Raw genomic sequence first — 19669 nt, forward strand, 5'->3', positions numbered from 1 at the left:
CAGTCGAGCAGATACCAGGGACATGATACTTTATATTTCTCCTATTTCTTGTTTACTTAGTTGCAACAACTAACAGAGCAGATTTACAGCATGGTTATAAAAATATAGGTCCTTGCTTGCTTTCTTTCAGTGTTGTGAAAATGGGACTTTCCTGAGTGTTCTGATCTCGTCCTTTGTTTAATGGTAGAACTGCAAAGTGCAAGTCAGAATAATGTGTTTTCTATGGACCATTAACTATGGCAACCACGTTTTCTGCCTTTGGGTTAGGGTTAGAAAAAAAAACGTCTTCCACTCTGTCCCTCTTTTCTTTTCTTTTTTTAATTTCACCTTCTTTGCTATTTTCTGTTTGGATTTCTGTATATCCACCTCTCAGATGTGTATGTTTGTTAACCATTTTTGGGCTGTCCTGCAGGCAAAGGTCCAGAGACTATTTTTGCGGGTCAGAATCTGAATGATAATGAGTGGCACACAGTACGCGTGTTCAGGAGGGGAAAGAGTTTGACACTGACTGTAGATGATCTGACACCAGTGGAAGGTACTTCTAAATTAACACACACACACAAGTACAAACTTCCTGTTTGCATTTTTTCCCCATCATTTATAAATTTGAACAAAAAATTATGCACACCCTGGCCGACTCTAGATGTAAAATTAGTTTTGTATTTGGTGAATGGTATCATTGCTGGAAGCTACACTGGAAAGTGAATTTATTTTTACTTCATGTTGTGAATTTTTATTTTTAATCTACCCTATATAATGTTAGAATTTTTGTACACCAAACTGTTTACTTCTGCATGGTGCATATACTGTAACTTTGAGTCTTTATTTTATTTTATTTTTTTCATTTTTTGATTTAAAAATATATCACTGATACAAGGTCAGAGAGAAAATGTTTCTAGTCTCTGTAAGGCCTGGTTATTTTTCAATTTCATTGTACTAGTTATAAGTACAGGTAAAAGTACCCCCGCCCCAAGACAATCAAAGACAAAGAGAAACATAACAAGAAAATCTTGATGATTATAGCACAGTTCTTCATGTATTTTGGACATTTTAGGGAAACTGTGTTGTCATTGCCGTAATTCTGCCACTCCTCCAGCAACACTCACTTTTCTTTTCCCATCTGTGCGATCAAAGGTCAAATGGCCGGTGACCACACCCAACTGGAGTTCCACAACATCGAGACCGGCATCGTGACGGAGAAGCGCTTCATGTCCATGGTGCCGTCCAATTTCATTGGTCATCTCCAAAGTCTCTCCTTCAACGGCATGGCCTACATAGACCTGTGCAAAAACGGCGACATTGACTACTGTGAACTCAACGCCATGATTGGCTTCAAGACCATCATTGCTGATCCTGTCACCTTCAAGTCGCGCTCCAGCTACGTCACCCTCACTGCTCTCCAGGCTTACTACTCCATGCATCTTTTCTTTCAGTTTAAGACCACCTCCTCCGATGGCCTCATCCTCTATAACAGTGGGGATGGCAATGACTTCATTGTGGTGGAGCTGGTCAAAGGGTATGTTCAGACCCTGTACTATTCTGCAACTGCATTATCTCAGTTGCTTTTATTTTACTTGTTCTCTCGAAAATATTACTTTCCAACCGCGTTGCAGAGGTTATGTATCACAGAAACGGTGCAAGACGCTTCTAACGTATTTATCGTGCTGTCATCTTTTTATATCAAATAACCTGCCATTTGAACAGGGGTGTGCAGAGTTTTTATATCCACAGTATCTGAAATGTAGTTTGGTAGCAAACCTTATTTGTTTGATCTTTTTCAGGTGCAATTTTCACCTAATTTCCCGCATTTTCTTTGTATATTTTTTACTTCACAATGCTTCTTAAACAAATACAATTTTTGACAGTTTTTACATTGCTGAAGGACTTCAAATTTCATTGTTATCACCTTTTTTGGCCAAGTTTTTACTGGGAGCTTTTGGCCATTAGTCTTCTTCTATTTTTAATCTTCACAAAGGCACACAAGTACCCAACATAAAAAGAAATCAACTACCCAGGAGCGCATTTCTTAATGCTCAAAAAAGCTATAGGATGACCTTCTTTCAATAAAGGCCTGGAGTTTTTGATAATATTCTCCTCGGAGAAACATTACAAGGTCATACATTTGAATTAAACTGAGCATGTGAATCGTAAACTCCTCTTAAACGACAGAATTAAAGAGAAGTTTGTTAATCACTGCCAAAAGCCTTTGTTAATTCTGAAGACTGAGAGTTACTTAACAGATTTTTATGCATCTTCATTAATGCATCACAAATATTAATTTGTTGCTGATCACTTATTCATGTCTTTTAGATTATTGTTCACGATTAAACATAATCAAATGGTGTTCCGTTGTCTTATAGATACCTGCATTATGTGTCAGACCTGGGAAATGGAGCCCATTTGATTAAAGGAAACTCCAACAAGCCTCTCAATGACAACAACTGGCACAGCGTCATCATCTCCAGGGATGCTAACAACCTCCACACTGTCAAAATTGATACCAAGATTACCACGCAGACCACCACAGGGGCCAAAAACCTGGACTTAAAGGGTATTTGCATTCTGCTGTACGGAGTGTTAAAATGACATCACTACCACGTGTATATATGTTACATAACTAAAATCATCTTATGTGAGTTTAATTTTAATTTAAAACAGCTTCATTTAAAAATCTACAAATCAGCATGTCGCATGAAATCTACAAAAGAATATCAGTGACAAGTAAAAAATAACTACCATATTTTCTGCACTATAAGGTGCACTGCATTATAAGGCGCATAGAATAGACACAACAGTAGAGTAAATACGGTATCAGCATTTTTTTTTTATTCAGGTACAATGTGACTGTATTCCCAATGAAAAAAACAACAACATTTAAATACATGTAAAATGAGGGCATATGGTCAGTTGTAATTATTTTAATACTATTTATTACTCCCGGAGGTTGTGTTTGCATGGCAGTGTTCATTTCGCAAGAAAAGGTCACACATACATTTAATCCGCTGTTAACAATTATCAGTTATCAACAATTTTCACATGCAATAATACAAAATAATTCTATGTTCTCTTCTGTAGAGTGATCAATTCGCCGTTAGCTCACAATGGCAAACCTTTACTCCGTTTGTCTCCTTTATATTGCAATTAGGATTTCTTTCCACAAGGGGTCAGTATTGTATTATACTTTCATCCAGGTAATCTTTATATTGGTGGAGTGACCAAGGAGATGTACAAGGAACTTCCCAAACTGGTACACGCTAAAGAGGGCTTTCAAGGTTGTTTGGCATCAGTGGATCTGAATGGGCGCCTCCCTGACTTGATGTCAGATGCGTTGGACTGTGTGGGACAAATCGAAAGGGGATGTGAAGGTGAGCTTTGAGTTCAATTGAGCTTCATTATTTATTTACAATTGTCATGACAGCAGAATTATAAAGAGTACAGAGTAAAACTCAATTTGCCGCATATGCTTTTTTTCACACCCCGAACAATACTCAACTAATTCTTTGCATTTTCCCCAACAAAGATTATTTTAAATGATCTGCAGTACCTGAACGGGCACCGACCACCAGTCAGAATTTCCAAATGATCATCTATAAACCCAAGGAAATTAATGTTTATTTTTAAGATATGTCTGATCACAAATGCTTGAATTAACATTTACTGTTTTTATTCTTCTGTTGTCCAGTTGTTGTTCTTGTTTATTTTTTTTAATATACAATTTCATTTCTATTCATAACATAAAAGGAGTACCTAGGCCACACGAAAATGAAAGAAAAAAAAAAAGAAGTTGGAAGTTTTTCGGAAAGGGTCCAGGATTGACAACCAAAAGTACAAACTACAGGCTTTCCCATTCAGCCGTGGTCAGATGATTAATCGGCACGTCCACACTGCAACATTTGCTCCATTCAGTGCCTGCAATTTGACCAAAGTTGTGGCTGGACAACTCGTGGCTGCTTCAGCATGACAGTCCGACAGCATCTGATGCTTCCAGGCTGAGAACAACCACCTTGCCATCTTGAGACAACGTCCTTACTCACATGACTTGGCACCACTTCCCTCATTCTCAAGCTCTAGGGGTTCACCGAGGGACCCATTTTGAAGACATGGATGACGTCAAGATGGCAGTGATGATGGAGTTACTGAGAATCTTGGAAGAATCCTGACAGGTGTGAAATGATGGCATGGCAGCGAAGGGTGGGACCATATATTAGACTCCAAGGGAATAACTTTGACGGGTGGGTTGGAGTGGATATATAAATTTTGTGACACCATTCCTGGATCTATTCTGACACACCTAGACAGCATCTACTGGTTTTAAAACATAAATTCTGACTTTATTTTCAGAACTTTCCAACCGTGTCCTTTTTTAGGTTAATTTGACTCTTGCGTTTTCTTTTTAGTGTGGCTCTACTACTTAAGTTGTAAATCATTTGGAACCAACTTTTGTATCATTGAGGGACAATCAATTTCACTCCAGCAGCATCCAAGGCACCATTTATTTTGGCGACTGCTACTTTCCTGCCATAACAGTCTGCTGATGAAACAGAAATGGAGTATCCAGTGTTTTAGTTTTTGTTTTACTGTTAGCATACTACTATTTAAAAACAAGAAGCTAGATTTTGTCCCCTTGGATGAAATTGGGCGGGACTGTGGAGCAACTGGTTAGATGGTTGGCCTCACAGTTTTGAGGACCGGGGTTCAAATCCCGGCCCCACCAGTCCGGACACTCTAAATTGCCCATAGGTGTGATTGTAAGTGTGGGTGTTGTGTGTCTCCGTGTGCCCTGCGATTGGCTGGCAACCAGTTCAAGGTGTACCCCACCACCTGCCCAATGATAGCTGGGATAGGCTCCGGCACTCCCACAACCCTTGTGAGGATGAGTAGCTCAGAAACTGGATGGATGGATTGAAATTGTTTTATGTGTTTTCATCTAAAGAAGTTTGTCTCAATCAAGTGTACTGAATGAGTGTTTTTGCTTAAATTGAAGTCAATGTTTAGCGCCGAGTATAATTTTAATTAATTTCTTGTCCCAAAGATTTAATTTTGGGGAAAAGCCTCTACTCTTCCACGTCACCATCCACATCTGCGTTTTCTTGTTTTCACTCTGTGCACAGGTGCGAGACATGATCTGGCTGGATTTGGGATTGTTTATTTACATGTTGACGACACAGGATCACCGCCAAACTAACTCTGCTCCTTTCCATGCTGAAACTTGCTTGCTCCTTCCCTGAAAACGAAAACACACCCACTCCATAAAACTCCCAGTTAAATAAAAAATTGACTGAAAGTAACAAGTTCTTGTATTAATCATTATGCAGATGATTTAGGAATAAAGATATTTTTCCCCCATTCCCATCACTTGTGGGGATGTAAAGTATTTCCTTATTATCTACGGTATTTTATTGTCTCGGTGAAATAATACAAACATGTAATTGCTTCTGATCGCTATCAATAACACATTCGAACACTGCAGCGTTTATGCTGAGACATTCACACTGCTAACTTGTGCCATGAATATCACGTGATTTGAATAAATGCACTAAGCTTTCTGTTCAGATGCATCAAGCACTGAGACTTTACCATGAGCAATTGCTAATTTCATTTGGACATAATCTGATTATTCTCTCAGCCATATTTGTACTGTTACTGCTATTTCCAATTCCATCCCCATTTCATTTTGCTCGGTGCACGCTTACTGGATCTGAGAGTTTGCCAGAAGCAATCATTGTGAATTATGTATGAAACCTTTGTTGCATTCATGATTAGCATGAGCACCGCATCCAAAGATAATATTGGATTTACTTTTCGGCATCAGTCACCTAGTTTAATTTCACAATTCATCCACTCCTCTCAATTGAGTTTACAATTTATGATATTTTTATGGTTCAACATTACAAATGTAATCAAATTTAGCACCCTGCGTGGTTGTGACAAATTTGTTGTTGTCTTTATGCCGCACAATTTCAATGGTTACTTTGAATGAACACTCTTTGTATGTGTTTGATTGCCTAGTACAGTGGGGGTGAAGCCTGTCTTCATAAATGTTTTTAAGAGTCCGTCTTACCCCGACTTCCTTCTACTGTGCATCCCTCTTTTTGGAAGATTCAAACACCCACTTCATCTCCACTTGGTCTCTGTCCACCTTCCACTGCCTCTACAAGTTATTCCACCTCTTACATCCTTGTTTTACTAACCATTGCTATACTTTGCCTTTTCCTCTTCTACCATTTTGCTGTCAAAAGTTGCATTGATGAAAGCTGATTTGCAAGGTAGATACAGTAATGTTGAAACAATGTGTGATATCCTTCCCTTTGTTGCATCGGCAATGCTTCCTTGCCCCCACCACTTCTCGAAAGACACACACACAAGATCTCCCTGGGTGGAGTGACTGCTACGTTTCACTTTCACCTGTTCGCTGTACTGTACATCATGGGCTTCAGTCCCATTGGAATACAAGGATCATCACCACATTTTATTTTAATTCACTGCAGTCATTCATTTTAAATTCATCATATATTCTTCTGTTTTTGTTGCACTCTACACAGAAAAAGAGCAAACCCCTCACTTTTGCAAAAGCAAGTAACAGCTCCTAAAACAATTATTAGACCACCACACAGATTTATACCAGATTCCACATAAATTAACATCATTGCTAATTAGCGTTCATCACCTCACCCCAGTGGTGAACAGCTCAGTGTGCAGAAGCTATTGAACCAAAATAATAATTGTGCAATTGTATAGTAATTATTCTTATCTATTTTTTCAATTTAGAAAATAGATAACTAAAGATACATTATTTCTTACTTAAGATTTCAGAACTTGCATTCCAGAATTAGAAAGAAAGTGTTTAGTGGCAAATGGTGCACTTGATTCATTTCTGACTTCTAAGATGAACCCAGTAAGCCACCTCAGTTTATTGAATTCAGTTTGATTTTTGTACAAGATGCTAAAAAGTTAAAAGTAAATTGAAATGGAAAGCATTTCATTTAAAGTATTTCATATCAGAAGATTTTTTCCTTGTGGTCTAATAAATGTGTGAAGTACTGCAGTATATCTTTCACATCGGACTAAAGTATGTTTTGATTCTTTCTTTGAGTCTTCTTGATTTTTTTCCACACAGAACTGTTTCATGCATGCCTTATCATGTCATAAAATTACATTTATATTCCACTTGAACCCACAAAACAACATCTGTTTCATGAAAATTCACACGTTCTTTTTTTTCCTTATTATTTTGATGTTATTGTTTAAAAATGTGCCATTTATTATATAAGGTTTTATTCTGGGGAATTCAAATATGACTGTGAGGACTGCTATGAAGCTATGAAATGTTGTAAGCGCTTAAACATCAACGTTTTATGGCACACTACATGATCATTAAACATTTAATGACATTTTCTCAACATTTCTGTGTGAAACTACACCTGGACTCAACTACAAATGCATTAACCCGAGTTGAATCTTCTTGGGTTAGTTCATTCATTTTCAACAAATATTTCAGGATCTTACCTCAAGATACGGCAGGCACATTTTAAGAAGGACAGCGACCGCTTGTCTAGGCGCTAATTTAAGTTCCTACATACAATTTAATAATTCCGTCCAAATTCAAACTGATTTCTTATGAAATTGCTCATTTCTTTCGTCGTCCAGATCAAATTACAGCGCTATTACAGTGTATTCAAAACATTTTACCAAATAGTCATTTGAATATGAAGTCAAATGTATTTTTTATTGTTATGTATCTACCATAATTCGATGTCTAATCTGTTAACGTTGAATTAATATAGAAAAGCATCATGAATGAGTTTGTGCTTGTAGAATGTCATTGGATTTTATCGAATAACTTCCACAATCATCCATAGTAACTTTTACTGTCTTGATGTCCTTCCAGAAATTGGAACTGCTACTGTATATCCTTGGTTCTACCTGTGCTTGTACAAAATGTAGAGTTAAAGGAGAATTCATAGACTCAATGAAGGCACAAATGACAGCTAATCGCCATGAGATCATTGAAGAACAATCTTTTTTCAATAGAGTATTCCATGAAAATCAGAATAATACTGACGGGCAATTTACTTTGATTACACAAATTCTGCTTAACATTTTGATTGGGCCTCCACGCGTTCAACAGATATCTAAATTCCAAAAGTGTGATGTTCATCTCTGCTGAATTCTTTTAAAACTTTGTTCTGTCATGCGATTGAATGTTTTGAAATACAGTACACAAAATACGTTCTTCATGTCTTGGCACAGTGAATGTGGGTTTTTTTCTGTGTGTCACTTTTGCAGGAAGATGGTTATTTTTGTGACATTTTCACTGTAGTGTGAAATGACGCAAGTGATGTCAGTGGGCTCACTGCGTCTCGTATTTCTCTTCATGCTCAGGCCCAAGCACCACATGCCAGGAAGACTCCTGTGCCAACCAGGGTGTTTGTCTTCAACAGTGGGAGGGCTTCAGCTGTGATTGCAGTATGACGACGTTCGGTGGCCCGTTGTGTAATGACGGTAGGAGTCCAGAAATCTTTCAAGTCAATTCCTGTTCTTTTGGGGGGGGAGGCAAAGGCATTGGATAAAAAAGAATAAAAAATAGATGCTATTTCAGATTCAGGTAGAAATATTTGTCACCCCCATCACTACATCGCAACTTCTTAAAAAGAATGGTGTGATCCATGGATGATTCTTTTCAGATGGCTGTTTTGTGTCCCGCATAATTGTGTTTGTCAACAGCATAATATGCATTTTTATGTAATGTTGTTTTGCCCTCTCGTTTATAGATGGCTCTGGGTCAGATTAAAATTTCTTGCACTGGAGGTTAACATTTTTTCGCCAATCCCACAACATCTCGTGGGTAACATGGAGGGGAATTTGACCATCAATCGCGGGATTGGACAGAAGCTGGTGCAAAAGGTCATTGGAAGCAGAAACTATGAAAACAAAAGTCAGCAGGAATGGATGGTAGTGGAACTTGTGATGCATTTAATTTTGAACACAATCAATATTTGAACTTGTCCCATAAGCATCAAGTTAAAAATTGCTTAACTCTGCAACTTTTGTTGATAAATTTAAGTTTGGTTTCTTAATCATTCTGGTAATTTGTACATTTGAATTTTTAGTTTGGAATTCATTTTGGGATCAATCACTTGGGAGAATTTTTCTTTTAACACTCATTTGGGATTGGGCGGGGGTGGGAGACAGAGGGAGCGGGAGTGGAAGTCTACATCCGCTCCCGTGTTAGTCTCTATTTTACAGACCCCTGCCATTGTCACACTGATGGCTAATTGACTGCTAAATTATCTGGTTATGTCCACGTTTTTGTAACTAGTTCCCCTTTCTTCGGACAAATGTATGGGGGCTTTCAATGGGTCTTCATTGTTTTTAGCACCACTTAACACTGGACGTTGAATAAGCAAATTTCTGAATAGCATTCAAGATAGAACAACTGTGCCTTTTGTCAATGAGATATGTGTTTATATGGGGATTTTTGTGACGACATCATTTTATTTCTATTATTTTTTTTTGGAGCATTTAAGTACACTGAGTTGCATGTATCCTTTGCTTTTTGTTACCCGAAAAGGAGTCATCCACACGAGATTCTTGGTTTTTATGCTTGTCATGCTTTCCCTTTGCATTCACTTGACTCTGTTTTGTTCAAGAAAATGTGATTATTATATATTATAACTCCTTGTGAGCTTTCTTTGGAAATTAACGGAAGCTTAAAATTGCATTAAACCTTGGTTTTCTAGTTAAATAAACAAACATTGTGAAAGCTTGTTTACAGCAATGGGAGCACACTGGCTCACAGGACGTACAACTATATTATATTTGGACTTTAAAAGACTCTTCCTGCTAAGCCTTGTTACTATAGCCAGACCCATTGTTCCTGCAGCCCTAATAAAACAATAGCTCTGCTCAATATCATGGCCCATGGGATGCAATATCCAATACAAAGAAATGCTTTCCTAGAACTGTGATGAACTTGAGCCAATGGAATAAATATGCGAGTAAACTTCTCTCTACTCAGGAAAATCTAAGTGTGAGAAATGGAACTGAAGTTTTATCTTCTGTTTTGATGGATTGTCACATGTATGTGGCAGAGAAAAAAAAGAGAAACCGTTTCTGGAGGAAATGTTTTTTTTTAACTTTTGTTTGAAAGAGCAAACAATTTAGAACACACAAATGGGTTCAGCGGAAACAAGCTCCATGTGGAGTTTATTGAATTACTATACTTATGTACACTTCGTATCTTGCCTCCTGCCTCTATATCACTTGTATGCTATGAAATGGCTACCCAGTATTGCACCTACAAAACTTAATAAACATTACTGAGACTGAGTGATTAATTATGCTGTCGGCATAGCTCAAAGGTGTCAGCATGTATTTACAACACCCTGTTATCATTTATAGCCGCTTTGTAATGTAAACATTGGTGTACACCCTGCTTTTTGTGGATATTTGTGGCTGCAAGTGCATGTATCAGGATTCATTTTGTAGAAATAGAGACAATAATAAATATACTTCGGGTGAGAGCTGAATCAACCTTTGGCTCGGTGAATAAAAGTAAAAATAATTACGTCAAAGACTTGCAAAACTAGGAGTCTGACACAAGAGTCCTTATGTTTGTGGTTTGAGGTTGGAAGTTGTTTCACCTTGTACAACTAAGACAAACAAAAAACAATCAGATGATCAGCCAAAAGAACAATGCGGTCAAGGTCTGCTTTGAGTGATGATATTTTCTGTTGTTGGTCTTTTCAGTTCTTGTGGGCTTTTGAAATCCCAGTTTAAAACAGCCAGTCTTTGTGTTTGTTGGGTTGCACGCAAGCATCATTGGTTTGTGGGAGGTCTACATGTCCAGTCTAGACATCCTCTGGGAGTTTGCCCGAAGTGGTCAAGCATCTGAAGATAATATTTAAAGACAAACAGAATGATGTGTGCTGTTGAGCCTAAGTGGGTCGAGAAAAGGTGATTGAATCGAGTCCGCCAGAGCTTCACGCAATTTTGGCCTCGCTTGGTTGCTCATTCACCCTTTCGTGTATTCCAAGCTATTAGTGCCATGTCAATATTGTAGCAACAATGGCGGTAATGCACTCATATCTTCTATCTATCTGCCCATGGGTAAAAATCGGGGCTTACTTCATTGATTTCTGATGTGTCTGACTCAGTGGATACTCATTCACAAGTAGTATCTTAATATCTTAAGATAGCCTTAATATTTTGAGAGTAGTCTTGACCTTGGGTTGGTTTCTACTGTTGTACATTATCTAGGGTTAGATTTATCTTTAAGACATGCAGAGTAAAATGATCTTGGGATATTTATGACATGTGCTCAATGCATACTTAACAACAAACATTCACTTCCAACCAACTTAGTAATTAGTCAAACATTGACATTAATATTAAGGCTTGTACCTTTCAGTGTTGTCATAGACTGCAAAAGAAAGTAAAGGACATGTACAACATAATTGCAGTTGGTAAATATCACAAAAAAATCATATTAAACTAATAACAATGCACAGTGTGAAGTTATTTTGATACAAGGAAGTAAATTAGTCACACAAATGAACTTTACTAGATTGCACCCAAAAAAAAAAAGATTGGATTTTGGTTAGAATCTGGATAAAGATGCAGGAATAAGAATGTATTTTCAACTTTTAACATCAAACGACCATATAAGGATCAGATAGGATTGATCTCATAATGATCACACTGATAATGCTGTAATTACAGATATGGCGCACTGCTAACACTTTTACTCATTTATTCCATTAGTTGAAAGAAAGGCTGACATCAAAAATTGGTTCATCCTGACCCATTGATTGACCCAGCACTCATGAAATAATGTTGTAAAGACGATAGCAAACCCATGAAATTGCATTGTAGGGACTATGGAGTATGAATGGTTTAGAAAGTCAAAATATTTGGCATTGTTAAGGTTAAAGTAGGACACTCGGGTTTCATTGAAAAGATAGATAAAGACATGCAAGTGCTTCCCCTAGCATGCAGGCAATTAAACGGTCAATAGAATACAGTGGACGGATTAAACCACTTAGTTTGTTTCAAGGGGATAACCAGGGCAGCTCTGTGCCCAGAGGGCATTTGAGGCAGTCTGCTGTCACAACAAAATAACATTCTCTTTCCCCTCCACGTGGCCCTATTTTGTTGCATACACTAGGCAATTCTTGGGCCTCAGCCTGTTTTGAACACTTCCTCTGTTTTTTAACAAACATTGTGCAACACATAACAAAGCCCTATACTTTTTGTTTATTCATTTTAGGAGCTACCTAATTTCTCTAGTCCCAAGAAATATAACCCAGCCAGCAAGCATTCTTCATTACAGTTTAACTATTGGTGAGGGTATCATCATTTTCTATCAGTATAATGAATCTTGTAATGTTTGGCTGATAAATATTTAATTGGACTGGCACTGAAACAATAATGCAGCTTGTGTGGGCCTTTTTATTGATTTCATTTACTCTACCAGCATCAGATCATACCTAAGGTCCCAATAACTTGTCACAACACAGCACAATTATTTTCAGCTCATGATGATGATGATGATGGTGTTGTTGTTGATGATGATGATGATGATGATGGCGGCGATCATCACATTCAATGAGTTTCTGTGTCAGACTTAGACTGTTGGCATAGAAACCAGACATAGACTGCTGTAACTTTTCCCTAAGTTTTTATCAGAAGCCTTATAGTTAACCTGTTTTAGCTGACCTAGTTACTACTTAAAATGTTTTTTGGATGATGCTGAATCACGGAATATCGAATCGGTGTGTGTATAATGCATCTGTTCTTTTGTAATGGCACACTTGCTGTCTTCCTGGTGTTTGAATGGATTATACTGCATATATTTGCTCGCAATTTTTTTTTTTTCAAAACTCAGGGTTGTGCTACTATGCACTGGTGACTTACTTCATCATTAAATATGTATTTGTTACTCGACAACCGAAGGCTCATTAAGATGTTGACAGAGAATGTTTTTAAGTGCCCTGCGGGGTGTTCCACGCAGTGTTTCACACTTGTGACAGTTAAACATCCCACTCAACATAAATATTACACTTGGCATCACTGCCACAATATCTGCCCCTTTGTAGCTTTGTTTTTTGAAGGATACTTTATTTGGTGACAGCATTCTTTTAAAGAAGGCAGTACTTTATGTCCTTTGACAAGTTACAGAGCAATGATTTAAGATGCAGTTCTTTTTTTTTTTATTGGTCAGCAAGATTACACAAAAATAACTAAACCATTTTCCAATTTGTCATAGTGTGACCAATGAAGTAAGTTTGACTCCTCAAATGCTACGACTGAAGCACTCTGTAGACAGAAAATAGAAAGTCCAATTGCAATAAAGTTAGAATCTTGTTCTTTCATTCATTCATTCATTTTCAATACTGCTTATCCTCACTATTGGCTGGAGGCAGGGTACATCCTGAACTGGTTGCCAGCCAATCACAAGGCACATAGAAGCAAACAACCATTTGCACTCTCAGTCACACCTAAGGGCAATTTAGAGTCTCCAATGAATACATGTTTTTTGAATGTGGGAGGAAATCAAAGTTCCTGGAGAAAACCAATCAGGCGTGCCTGGGATTTGAAACACGGTCCTCAGAACTGTGAGGCAGATGCTCTAACCAGTTGCTCCACTGTGCCACCACAAGTAAACATTTTTTTTATTTTTTTTTTTTGTTTTAATAAATTGTTCTTGTATTAGTCCAACTAGTGTATGTCAACTGGAATAGATTCCAATGAATCTATGGCGTCAATGAGGACAGATGGACGCTCTTGTGTTTACATAGGGTTAGATGCATCTCCAAAGCCAATGAAGCAAGCTTTTTAGGGAACAGCAACCAGGCATCTGTCTCCCATGGCACACACAGACCTTTTATTCTAAGCACAGAGGGATTAGACTATGCAAAAATGCATCCCTCATTTTCTCCATAAAAAAATCGTATGCTCAACCTTTGCATGTTTCCCTGACCACCTCCAGCTGCCTATGTTTTTCATTCATGGAGGATGGACTTTATGTGCTCATGTTTCCCTCTCTAGTGAGCAGTGAATGTGCGCATGATATCTTTCACTATCTTGGCAAAATTCATTTCCTCCTCCACTGCTGTCTTGATTTTGTGACCTGCTTAATAGAGTTTCAGGTTACTCTCAACCAAAACATTTGGTACATGGGCTGCCACCCTCAAGCAGTCTGGTAGAACATCTTTGGATGTTTTTCTCTCTCCAAATCTCTCTGGAGTTGGATGTGGGTGGGTGGGGCGAGGGTCAATGAACCTTGCTTGGCCTGAGAGCGCTCTAAAGGCCCAGAGGTGTCAGGTTTGAATGTATAGCACTGTATACTGCATGCTGCATGTATTTATATATTTTGAGCTGGTCTTGTTTAACTCTGGCCAACAGATTAGGTAATAAAGATTCCTCTTATCCCAGATTTGTTCTTCTGGTACTCTCTAATCATACTAAGCTATGATACAAATACAGTAAACTTATGGTCAACTATTATCAGAGCACCTCTTCAATGTTATTAACACAAAAGATGCTTTTTCAACACCTCCAGACATTTTGTTTCAACATAAAAGCACAGCAGTTGTCCTTGTATAATATCAACATTCATTCCCAACACTCTGTGACGTACGGTCTCTACATTGTGCATTACCCTGTTTTATATGAGTCAACTGAGCTGTGTGTCAGGTATAGTTTCCTGTTACTGGGAGGATGTGAATCATATATGTGACAAGCGCTCCACATCAAGTTTAGTACAATTGAAATCAAACCATGAGCCATGGAGAGAACTGTACAACTAATACTGTTGGCTGTATATAGTATATGTCTGAAGGAGGCATTTTCTTTTCATAGAAAACTCGTTGAAATCGGATCATTTCTGGAGAATGGCTTTATATTTGTGTTGAAACTAAAGTAAAAGATGTTTTACAGCTACCCAGAAGCCATTTTTTATAGGGAAACAAGGGCAGACTATTTTTCTTTTGTGTTCGTAAAGAGCCATCTTAATTTCCTGAGTCTGTCCAATATTGTTCTAGTTAATACAGTTATTTGACAAAGAAACTGTGGACTCCTAAAGTGCGAGGCGGGCTGTCCTTGACCTGTTTAAGATGTTGCACTCCGAGAAGAGAAGTGATGGGCTCAGCTTTCAGGAGAGACAGACACACAGAGACAGACAGACCACAGTGCATCTTGGGAACTGTCAGGCAAGATAGAGAGGAAGTCTCCGGAAAAGCTGATGACCTGCGACCTCCTATCTCTCTCACTGACAGTCAGGATTTAGTTTATGCATTTGCGGACACATCTTCTTGCATATACACTCACGCACACCAACAGAAGGGAGCAATAGGGGAGTGTCGATGCAGAGGTCCAACTTTAACATCGATTTGCATTCATGTGCAAGGTCGTTTTAATCTTGTTGCCTAAGTATGTGAAATGATCAACGCTGTTGTAGCAGCGCAAAGACATCAACGCTATAAAATCCATTAGGAATGCTTCGATACATTGGTTGTAATTCTATGGACCAGATATCGCAAGGTGAAGAATCGGTGGCCAGAGGCTTGATAGTTTTCATTTTGTAAAACAATCTCTTGTACTGTGCTCCACAGGTAACGTTTACAACTAAAATCTGCTGGATATTAGCGACACTACTGTCTTAACTACAAAGTACATGAGAATCAAAATAACTTTTAATAGCCAAGTATGTCAAAAACACACAAGGAATTTGTCTCCAGTAGTTTGAGCAGCTCCAGCATGACAACAAACAGTCGACTGAAAAAGAATACTTCCATCCATCCATTTTCAACATCGCTGGTCCTGGTGAGGGTCATGGGGCGCTAGAGCCTATCCGAGCTAACTTTGGGGGTAGGACACCCGGAATTGGTCACCAGTCAGTCGCAAGGCATGGACATCCATTTGCACTCACATTCGCGCCGTCACTTAGTGGTAACTGAACCCACACTGCCTGCGCTAAAATCAGGTGACTGAACCACTACAACATCAATGACTTCAGAGGATACTTCTAAGATATAAAGAAACACTCACTGAGCAATAAATAAAAGGTTGCCAGTAATGTGATAATGTCAGTACAGTTTTTTTTTTTTTTTTTACAATAATGTAGAAAGATGCATTCCTCAAGCAATTAGGGGAGTTTGAAATGAGTAAAAGAACAATAGTCCAGTGCAGTGACAATTGTGCAAATGGCGCAGAGACTTCAAGAGATGTATGCAGTTTAAAGTGTACAGTAGTACAATCATCTGAGGCAATGTCGTGTGCAAATATTGCAGATGCTAATCAGGAACATGAGTGACCAATTTTGACCAACAACATATATGCAAATAGGTAAGCATGGAATTACTATTACAGGGAGTGGACGAATAATGTATAATTGGCCCGACAAATGTGACAACAAACACAAGACAAAAATTGGCAGCATGTTGAAATGGAATTATAAGTTAACTGTTTTTGTTAATGAAAAAAGGGAAGGCCTTGTTGTAATGTCAGTTTGTCTTAGTTTCCATTGTTTAGTAGCGCCTACCTGAGAGAAAAAGCTGAAAGAGTTGGTGACCAGGATGTGAAGGGTCCAAGAGTATTTTGCCTGCTCTTGTCTTAGTTCTTGCAGTATGGAAGTACTCAAGGGTGGGTAGGGTCTTACCAATAATCTTTTCAGTTGTTTTGTCTGTTACAATCAGAGATTTCCCTTTTTTGTAGCAGCACCAAACCAGACTGTGATAGAAAAACACAGGACTGATTCCATGACTGCTGTGTACAACTACCAAAACACCTCCTGTGGCAGACCATGCTTCCTCAGAAGAAGCCGGAAGTACTTCATCTGCTCGGCATTTTTAAGCATGGACTTGATATTTATCTCCCTCTTGATGCTTTGAGAGACTATAGTTCCCAGAAATTTGAAGGTCTCAACTGTTGGCACAGGGCCCTTGCAAAGCATGAGGAACAGCTGTAGCAAAGGATGCCTCCTGAAGTCCATGATCATCCCTACAGTCTTGATCCGCACAACACCTGTAGCTGCTCCACTACCTATCAATACGTAAACTTGTCACTGCCTTTGATGAGGCTGATGACTGTGGTGTCATCTGCAAACTTCAGGAGTTTGACAGTTGGGTGAGCTGAGGTGCAGGCGTTCATCTTGAGAGAGAAGAGCACCGTGGGGGCAGCCACAACCTTGGGGTGCCCCGGTGCTGGTGGACTGTGTGGATGAGGTGGTCTCCCCTAGCCTCACCTGCTGTGTCCTGCCCTTGTCCTATGTCCTAGAATAAATCAATGAAGTGTGGTCCCATGTTTAATGCATCACCCACAGACTGGTTTGATCGGTAGGCAAATTGCAGGGGGTCCAGAATGGGACTGCTGATGCTCTTGAGGAGGCCCAGGGTGAGGTGTTCAAAGGACTTCATGACCACAGACCACAGGGAGACAGGCCTGTAGTCATTCAGACCCGAGATTTCAGGTTTCTTGGGGAATGGAATGATGGTCGAGCCTTTGAAAGAAAATGGTACTTCATACAAAGATACAGAGACTTCCAGAGACCTGTTGAAGACATCTTTGAAGACTGGAGTGAGCTGATCTGTGCAGACTTTGAGCCAGGGTGGGAACGAAAGGTTTGGGCCTGCCGTTTTGTTGATCTTTTGCTGTTTGAGAATGGGTCTCACATCATGTGCGTGGATAGTCAACACATAATTAAGAAATGTGATGGCGGCCCGCAACATTCCACAGGCCACAATGAACATCCTGATCATCATTATGTGAAGCAGAACTGTTGCACTATGTAAAGCAAATGGTGATATGCCACACCTGTGAGGTGGGGTGGATTATCATGACAAACGAGAAATACTCACTAACACTGATCTACACACTTTTGTGAACAATATTTGAGGTAAATGCCCTTTTGTGTATATAGAAAGTCTTAGATCTTGGAGTCCAGCTCACGATGGGAGCAACAACAAAAGTGTTTGATCAATATTTTTGTTCAGTCTAGATATGTATCAATTTGGCCTCATCCCAAAGGTATCTAACCCTATTATCATCTAGACTTTTTTTTTTCTTTAAGCAAACACTGTCATGCATTGGCTAAAATTCATTGTCCCATCGTGCTATTGTCGGTTAATGCATTGAGGAGTAAAAATCTGCCCTCTCTAATTCCTTGGATTGAAGTTTTCATAGTAGACCTGATCGAACTGTCCACAAAATCGCATGCTTGTGTCTCAGCCGAATGAATCCAGTCATTTTGAGTGTCAAGTTTAGGAGTACCAAAAAGTAATTTACATCAGAATAACTTATTGTTGAGATTCAAATGAGTGTTTTGCTATGAAAATGCAGTCTTTCATTTACAATTGTGACTTGTGCTTTTTTTTTTACAGTAAATATGTATTATTTCTTGCTGAGAGCCATTTTTAAAATGTTTTTTCAGATTTCATTAATGCAGGGCTCACCGCATGCATACTGATCATCTTCATCATCATCGCTTTGCTTTACAAAAGTGTGCATATATGTATATATATCCATCCATTCATCCATCCATTTTCTTAGCCGCTTATCTTCACAAGGGTCGCGGGAGTGCTGTTGCAGATCCCAGCTGTCAACGGTCAGGAGGAGGGGTACACCCTGAACTGGTTGCCAGCCAATTGCAGGGCACATCGAGACAGACAGCTGCACTCACAATCACACCAGGCCAATTTAGAGTGTCCAATTAATGTTGCATGTTTTTGGGATGTGGGAGGAAACCGGAGTGCCCGGAGAAAACCCACGCAGGCACGCTGAGAACAATCCAAACTCCACACAGGCGGATCCGTAATGGAACCTCTATATCTATAGCTACATCTATCAATATATATATATATATATATATATATCTATAGCTACATCTATCAATATATATATATATATATATATATATATATATATATATATATATACACATATATATATATATATATATATATATATATATATATATATATATATATACATATATATATATATATATATATATATATATATATAAGATGGGAAACCTCATTCCCTATTGACAACGGTTGCCATGGCTGTGGCGATGAATGGAAGTGAGGACAGCAGATTGAAATTGAACAAGCGGATGGCCTTGTGACCTGGGGAAGTCCGAAGAGAAAACATTCACTTTGAGATGCATACTGTAGTTGCACTCCATCCTACCAACATTGAACACAAACTGACCTATTCTTGTTAAAATACCACATACATTAAGTTGGAATGCGAGAAAATACATTTCACTACATTGACACTGATTACTTCCTTAAACCCTGGTGCTCGCGATCACTGCTGTCCTGATGTTACTCGTGCCACATCTGTTTCTGTGCTACACAAATGTGTCACTGCATCATACACAAGGTACACGGGATAAATGCATGGCTTGGCACTCATGCTTGAGGTACCCTGAGTCAGCGGTGGCATCATATAAATTGACACCTGGTTAAAAGAAGCCATGCTTCATTACATCCACTTTCACCCCCAGTTGCTATCAAGGAGGGTGGTTGTTGTCATTGTTAGTGGTTTTGCTTGGGTACACTTTGTAAAGTGTGTGGTTATATGTTTCTACATGTTCAATTTAACAATCTCAATGAAATTGTCTCACTTGTGGTCAGGCAGTCTTTCAGAATCGTCTTATTGCATT

At 38.7% G+C, this 19669-nt stretch overlaps 1 protein-coding gene across 11 annotated transcripts in view; it reads left to right on the plus strand.

Annotated features, from left to right (window-relative positions):
- Positions 1-19669, plus strand: part of LOC133509912 (neurexin-1a-like) — a 211969-nt gene that overhangs the window by 108502 nt on the left and 83798 nt on the right. For 10 of the 11 annotated variants that reach the window (XM_061837396.1, XM_061837394.1, XM_061837395.1 and 7 more), the window contains 5 exons: positions 413-535; positions 1135-1516; positions 2361-2551; positions 3192-3365; positions 8383-8502. In XM_061837396.1, coding sequence (XP_061693380.1) covers positions 413-535; positions 1135-1516; positions 2361-2551; positions 3192-3365; positions 8383-8502 — 990 coding nt within the window. Of the gene's footprint in view, positions 1-412; positions 536-1134; positions 1517-2360; positions 2552-3191; positions 3366-6239; positions 6267-8382; positions 8503-19669 lie in introns of all 11 variants that reach the window. The other variant, XM_061837397.1, reaches the window with a different exon arrangement.

This window comes from Syngnathoides biaculeatus, chromosome 12 (assembly GCF_019802595.1).
Source record: "Syngnathoides biaculeatus isolate LvHL_M chromosome 12, ASM1980259v1, whole genome shotgun sequence".
Lineage (NCBI taxonomy): Eukaryota > Metazoa > Chordata > Actinopteri > Syngnathiformes > Syngnathidae > Syngnathoides > Syngnathoides biaculeatus.